Genomic DNA, 7,500 nt, shown 5'->3' on the forward strand with positions numbered 1-7,500 from the left:
GACACGCACTATTTTATACTGATACGGGGACATTCTAAGACCTACATTCTATGATCTAGACATTCTTAATGTTCTATGATATAGCACTTCTCTTGTATGACATACGACATTCTCTTCTGTGATGTGTGATACTCTCTCCTATAACACGGCCAGTTCCTTCTATGACACAGAGTAACTGACTGTTGTTGGTATGGTAGCACACGGTAGCACGGTAGCACACTGCTGTGAAAGGTTTGCAGAACAGTTCCCTTTTTCTCCGTGAGCTGCACAGAGGACCGTAAACTGGATGAGGCAAGCAGAGGGTTCTTCCGTTTATCACAGCTAAAACTTAAATGAGTTCAGGGGAGATAATCACTTTTTAATGGTCCATCATCATCCAGGCCTTTTAAAAATTGAACATTTCAGACATGATGGATGGAGGCCATGACTCTCAGCCTACTGCGTTTGACTGCTCGAACCTCCTCCCACACAGCAAACTCAGTCTAGAACCTCCTGACCCCGCCCACGCCCGCTCCTGACCCCGCCCCTAAGGTTCATCGTGTCATAGAAACTTTGGATGACAGGTGTTTGTATACAACTCTGTCTACCATGATAAGAGCTGAAGGGCAGCTTTTCAGCAATGGAAGTCGTGAGGAAACGGCTCTTTAATATCTCTCGGCGAGCAACGACCGCGTGAACTTGCTGGTGCTATGTGTTCAGACACCCAACGTCAGACATCCGAATTGAATCACAGGATACGACTCCTCAGAAAGGGGACTGCTTTAACCAGTCAAATGACTGTAACATTTAAAGATCATAATTCTAACTGCAATAATTACTGTAACCTACTCTCAGGTTCTTTTGCTTAGTGTTGAAAGGCCTCACTACCCAAAAAGCTTTTAGTTCACTGTACTTTTGTAAATGAACATGAATCAAATTAATTGTAGATTTGAAGATGAAATGATGGTTGATGTGAAACCGAGACTTAATGTCGGTCCCCAGGTGTTCCGTCGGGGCCGCGGAACGTCATCTCGGTGGTGAACGGGACCTCGGTACTCCTAGAGTGGCACCCTCCCCGTGAGACAGGCGGGCGGGGCGACGTGACGTACAACGTGGTGTGCAAGAAGTGCCGTGCCGACCGCCGCGTCTGTTCGCACTGCGACGACGGCGTGGAGTTCTTCCCCCGTCAGCTGGGCCTGGCTGACACCCGCGTCGCCATAAGCAACCTGGGGGCGCACACACTCTACACGTTCGAGATCCAGGCTGTCAATGGCGTGACCAACAGGAGCCCGTACCCGGCCCAGCACGTCGCCATAGAGATCACCACCAACCAGGCGGGTGAGTACGACCTTGCATCCATAATCCATCGTTTTCTTTCTTCCTCTCCTCTCTATCGCTATCCGTCTCCTTTATGTTGGGTCTCAGCCTGCCTCAGAGTGGAATTAGCTCATGTTAAATTGATCAGTGGCTTGGAGACTTTTCTAAAATGCGTGGTGTGTTGTTGCTGCATTACGGTACTAGATGTTTGAATTGTATCTTTTCAGCAGGTCGGAGGCATTATGTGAATTATATGCGGATAAATGGATTATATGTGGATTATATGTGGATTATATGTGGACTGTAGGTGGGCTGTTGGTGGACTGTAGGTGGGCCGTAGGTGGACCGTGGGTGGACTGTAGGTGGGCTGCACCCTGGTAGTGGATATTTGGGTGTTTGAGAGGATTAGGATCTTGGGGAGGAGGTCATCTCATCTGTCTATCTCTGTCTCTCTCTCTCTCTCTCTCTCAAACTCATGTATCTGAACTCCACTAATTTCAGGTAGGACCTGGCAGGTTCATTTCAGTGTCACGTTGTGTGTATGAACCAATTGTGTCAAGCATGGACTATTTCAGTAGTTCTGAACCAACCCGTTTCCGTATTCAGGTCATGTGTCCGATATGCTCGTTTGTGGTGCCTGGTTCTGTACATGTTCATATACATCGTCATGGCAGAAGTGAGCAGAAATGTTCCCATCTGTGTCAATGCTGCAGTGAGCCTGCTTTAGCAGGGACTGTCTGATATATACGCATATATTAGCATATATTAACACTTACCAATGACATGGTGGCTTCAGGAGTGAAACGACCTTATTCAACATTACTCTCCAGCTCACTGGCTGAAATGGCCACCTCTAAACATTTATCAGCCCTTTGTTCTGTTCTGTTTGTTCTCTCCTCTCCTCTCCTCTCCTCTCCTCTCCTCTCCTCTCCTCTCTCTCCTCTCCTCTCTCTCCTCTCCTCTCCTCTCTCCTCTCCTCTCTCTCCTCTCCTCTCCTCTCCTCTCCTCTCCCCTCTCCTCTCTCCTCTCCTCTCCTCTCTCTCCTCTCCTCTCCTCTCCTCTCTCTCCTCTCCTCTCCTCTCTCTCCTCTCCTCTCCTCTCCTCTCCTCTCTCTCCTCTCCTCTCTCTCCTCTCTCTCCTCTCCTCTCCTCTCTCTCCTCTCTCTCCTCTCTCTCCTCTCCTCTCTCTCCTCTCCTCTCCTCTCCTCTCTCTCCTCTCCTCTCCTCTCTCTCCTCTCTCTCCTCTCTCTCCTCTCCTCTCTCCTCTCCTCTCCTCTCCTCTCCTCCTCTCCTCTGCTGCTCCTCAGTTCTGAATATGTACACACTTTCAGACCTTTTTCTTCTTTAAATAAATAAATGCATTGTCATGCTGAACGATAAACAGTAGTTAACCTTGGAAATAGGTTAGCTGTCATTAATGTTCTAAATGTCTGGTAAAATCTAATTGAAGTTGGTTGAAGTTATCATTTATAATGCATAAATTAAATTTAAAATAAAAGAAAGTAAAATTAATTATAAATTAACCTTAATTAAATATTAAGTAAATATTTAAATATGAATGCGGCCTGTTCTCACCGTTTTGCTCTTTCCCTCCCTCTCACCAGACGTAACAGAGCGTTGTAGGTAATTTAGCGCACAAAGGATTCTACTTTTAGTGTAAACACGAGGAAGCCATGCCTTTTACATTAAGGGGCGTGGCTACTAGCGGCACGTTGACCCCTCCCACTGCTGCCTTGCAGTTCCTTTTGTTCGTGGTTGCTTCACAAACTCTTTGACAATGAGAAACTATGCTGAGCGGTTTACGGATAGAACATTCCGGAAATGTTCAGGATCACTGATCCTTTAGGTCTGAACGTTGTAGCTGTCATTCTCTCTGTGTAAATAAATAAATAAATAAAATGATGTAAGTGTAATTTAAATACAAAGTGTAAGTTTATTGTAGTCATCATACATCTGTGGGACAATTTATGAAAGAAATTAATTCATAACATAAATGAGAAAAAAATGTCACAACATTTGCATAAAATCATTGGCAGAGGTGGATATGAATGTTAGAGAACACATTAACAAGCCGATGTTGGAAAACATTGATTATCTGAGGAAAGATGGATTCCGGTGTTGTTCTTATATCATGGTGGTTGTAGATAAACTGTTCTACACGGTCTATGACTTCATTTTCTCCTAATAAGATCTGAATTTTGTAGGGACAGTGGGGATCTCTTGGCTAATTTTTGGCAGATGGGACTCTCTGCTGTATTTAGATTTTCTACATGAAAAGACAAAGTGATTCTGGAATTCAGTGTCCAGCTGTAATGGCCAGGTTATGACCACGTTATGAGCAGGTTTTGACCAGGTTATGACCAGCTTATGAGCACGTTATGAGCAGGTTATGACCAGCTTATGAGCACGTTATGAGCACGTTTTGACCAGGTTATGACCAGTTTATGAGCAGGTTATGAGCAGGTTATGACCAGGTTATGACCAGGTTACGATCACTCCTTCTTGTCTTTCTTTTTGATGGTTACACTCTGCTTATTTGCACTTTAAGCACTTCATAACATTTCTGTTTACTTTCTTGTTTGACTTAAATGTCCCAGTAGAGGATTTAATTTGACCGTATTTGCAGTTTCTTTCAATATAATGAATTGATATGGGTTTCTTTCTTTCTTGGATTGTTCGTGCAGGTCATTTGGGTTTAGTTTCTTGCTGATGATGCTCTGTGGGGTAGGGAGTCCAGGTCTCAGGGTCTGGGTCTGGTTGGGTGAGGTGGACCATGTTAACATCAAAAGAAGAATCTGCATGTTGTGTTTGACTGAGAATTCCTCTCTTTTTCTCCCACTCCTTTTCTTGCTCTCCCTCTCTTGTTGTCTGTCTCCCGTCTGTTTACGTATAGATATGGGAGTTAGCCTGATGGGTTCAGGTTGGCATAATGGAAAAAAAATCCATTGTGCTTAAAGACCTCTCTGGAGTTATGGTAGTGATGTTCTAGCTGAACGTTAACGTATGTTAGTGGAGTTCTAGCTGAACACTAATGTATGTTAGTGGAGCTCTAGCTGAACACTAGTGTATGTTAGTGGAGTTCTAGCTGAACAATAGCATACGTTAGTGGAGTTCTAGCTGAACACTAGTGTATGTTAGTGGAGTTCTAGCTGAACACTAGCGCATGTTTGTGGAGTTCTAGCTGAACACTAATGTATGTTAGTGGAGCTCTAGCTGAACACTAGTGTATGTTAGTGGAGTTCTAGCTGAACATTACTGTATGTTAGTGGAGTTCTAGCTGAATGTTAAGTGTATGTTAGTGGAGTTCTAGCTGAACACTAGTATATATTAGTGGAGTTCTAGCTGAACACTGGTGTATGTTAGTGGAGTTCTGAACACTAGTATATGTTAATGGAGTTCTAGCTGAACATTAATGTATCTTAGTGGAATTCTAGCTGAACACTAGCGTATGTTTGTGGAGTTCTAGCTGAACACTAGCGTATGTTAGTGGAGCTCTAGCTGAATGTTAAGTGTATGTTAGTGGAGTTCTAGCTGAACACTAGTATATGTTAGTGGAGTTCTAGCTGAACATTAATTTATGTTAGTGGAGTTCTAGCTGAACACTAATGTATGTCAGTGGAGTTCTAGCTGAACATTAGTGTAGGCCAGTGGAATTCTAGCTGAACACTAGTGTATGTCAGTAGAGTTCTAGCTGAACACTAGCATATGTTAGTGGAGTTCTAGCTGAACATTAGTGTAGGCCAGTGGAGCTCTAGCTGAACACTAACGTATGTTAGTGGAGTTCGAGCTGAACACTAGTGTATGTTAGTGGAGTTCTGGCTGAATGTTAAGTGTATGTTAGTGGAGTTCTAGCTGAACACTAGTGTATATTAGTGGAGGTCTAGCTGAACATTAATTTATGTTAGTGGAGTTCTAGCTGAACACTAGTGTATGTTTGTGGAGTTCTAGCTGAACACTAGTGTATGTTAGTGGAATTCTAGCTGAACATTACTGTATGTTAGTGGAGTTCTAGCTGAATGTTAAGTGTATGTTAGTGAAGTTCTAATTGAATGTTATTGTATGTTAGTGGAGTTCTAGCTGAACACTAGCATATGTTAGTGCAGTTCTAGCTGAACACTAGCATATGTTAGTGGAGTTCTAGCTGAACACTAGCATATGTTAGTGGAGTTCTAGCTGAAAACAGGTGTATGTTAGTGGAGTTCTAGCTGAACACTAGCGTATGTTAGCTCATCAGGTCACGAGAACTATGTGAAGTGTCATTTTGTTTTTCTGAAGACAGTGGATATGGCAATTAAGTTCCCATCTTCAAATCCAGCCTACCAGGTCACAGACACACACACACACACACACACACACACCATCTAACCATCGTATTCTTTTCCACTCTTCCAGCTCTATGCTGTTTGGTGCCACTGTAAATTCACTCAGTATAACATTTTCAATAAACATAACCCTGTTGACAGGAATTTGAAACAACATTGACTAAAATGACCAGTTTGGCAATATTGTCAGATAGGGTCATATTTTTTCTCCTTTAAAAACAAAACAAACTCCCCATTTAACTCTTGTCCATACGTTCACGCTCTAATAGAGTTGTGTTCCTTCTGTGCAGGCAATCGAACAGTACGCCTCAAATTAGGGTCCTGTCTGGGGACCAGCTGCTGTCGACGCTCGATTGTTGACCAAGTGGAAAAATTAAATGAGCCCACTTTATTTCAGGGTTGTTTTTTCTCCTGACAGTCTAAAGAAATGGGATTGTATGGAGCACATAAGAGAGGATGGTGTAGGGGGCATGTGGAATTCGGGGAGATAGGGCAGAGCTTATAGTGGGATGTATACGGTGTGTGCGGAACTCTGTTAATGGGCGGAGCTTATAGAGGCATGTATACGGTGTGTGGGCAGAGCTTATAGTGGGATGTATACAGTGTGTGCAGAACTCTGTTAATGGGCGGAGCTTATAGTGGGATGTATACGGTGTGTGCGGAACTCCGTTAATGGGCGGAGCTTATAGAGGCATGTATACGGTGTGTGTGGAGCTCTGTTAATGGACGGAGCTTATAGAGTCATGTATACGGTGTGTGGGCGGAGATTATAGTGGGATGTATACACTGTGTGTGGAACTCTGTTAATGGGCGGAGCTTATAGAGGCATGTATACGGTGTGTGCGGAACTCTGTTAATGGGCGGAGCTTGTAGAGGCATGCATATGTTGTGTGTGGAACTCTGTTAATGGGCGGAGCTTATAGTGGGATGTATACAGTGTGTGTGGAACTCTGTTAATGGGCGGAGCTTATAGAGGCATGTATACGGTGTGTGTGAAACTCTGTTAATGGGCGGAGCTTATAGTGGGATGTATACGGTGTGTGCGGAACTCTGTTAATGGGCGGAGCATATAGAGGCACATATACGGTGTGTGTGGAGCTCTGTTAATGGGCGGAGCTTATAGAGGGATTTATATAGTGTGTGTGGAACATTTCATAGGCCACTGAATGGTTTTTGTCTATGTAGAATTCTGCTGAACCTGCTGAAAGCCAGTGGCTTTGTGACTCATGTGAGGTGAGGTTATGTTACTCTCAGCTGCTCCATCATTGCTGTGTTTGTTTTGGTGCAGGTAAATTCAGTCTAATTGCCGTAACCCTGCTTGTGTTAGCATAGCTGCCTTTAGTTTTGAGACAGATCTGGCATAACCACTCAGCCAGTCACGCTGCCTCCCTTCGTAAGAAATGACTTCAGCATCGACTCACCTCCTGGTGACATTGCCTTGTGATTGGTCTTTTAAAATCCAATCGCACGACGCTTCTTGCATTTCAAGTGGTTTCACAAAATCCATTAGCAGCTGGTTTTATGGCTGTGGTTTCATTGTGGGGTGGTTAAAAAGCCGACTGAGTGAGGTTGCATTCATTTTAGCTGATTTTGAACAGTCATAACAACCTGCATACCGAGCAGGGCCCAGTTCTACAGTTTTCTGAGGGCAAATACAAACGGCACTTCGCTACCTCTCAGCTCAGCCTCTACTTCCTCTTTGTTTTTTCTTCCTTCATTCTCTCTCTCTCTCCCTCTCTCTCTCTCCCTCTCTCTCTCTCTCCCTCTCTCTCTCTCTCTCTCTCTCTCTCTCTCTCTCTCCCTCTCTCTCTCTCTCTCTCCCTCTCTCTCTCTCTCTCTCTCTCTCTCTCCCTCTCTCTCTCTCCCTCTCTCTCTCTCCCTCT

General features: G+C 44.1%; 1 protein-coding gene across 12 annotated transcripts in view; it reads left to right on the forward strand.

Moving 5' to 3' along the window:
- Positions 1-7,500, forward strand: part of ephb1 (EPH receptor B1) — a 272,902-nt gene that overhangs the window by 180,680 nt on the left and 84,722 nt on the right. For all 12 annotated transcript variants that reach the window (XR_014126189.1, XR_014126188.1, XR_014126191.1 and 9 more), the window contains one exon: positions 982-1,317. Coding sequence is in view for 8 of the 12 variants with exons in the window: in XM_081723885.1 (XP_081580011.1) it covers positions 982-1,317 (336 nt within the window). In the remaining 4 variants the exon portion in view is untranslated. The remainder of the gene's footprint in view (positions 1-981; positions 1,318-7,500) is intronic.

Source organism: Electrophorus electricus, chromosome 11, assembly GCF_041902795.1.
Source record: "Electrophorus electricus isolate QZ-2024a chromosome 11, ASM4190279v1, whole genome shotgun sequence".
Classification (NCBI taxonomy): Eukaryota; Metazoa; Chordata; class Actinopteri; order Gymnotiformes; family Gymnotidae; genus Electrophorus; species Electrophorus electricus.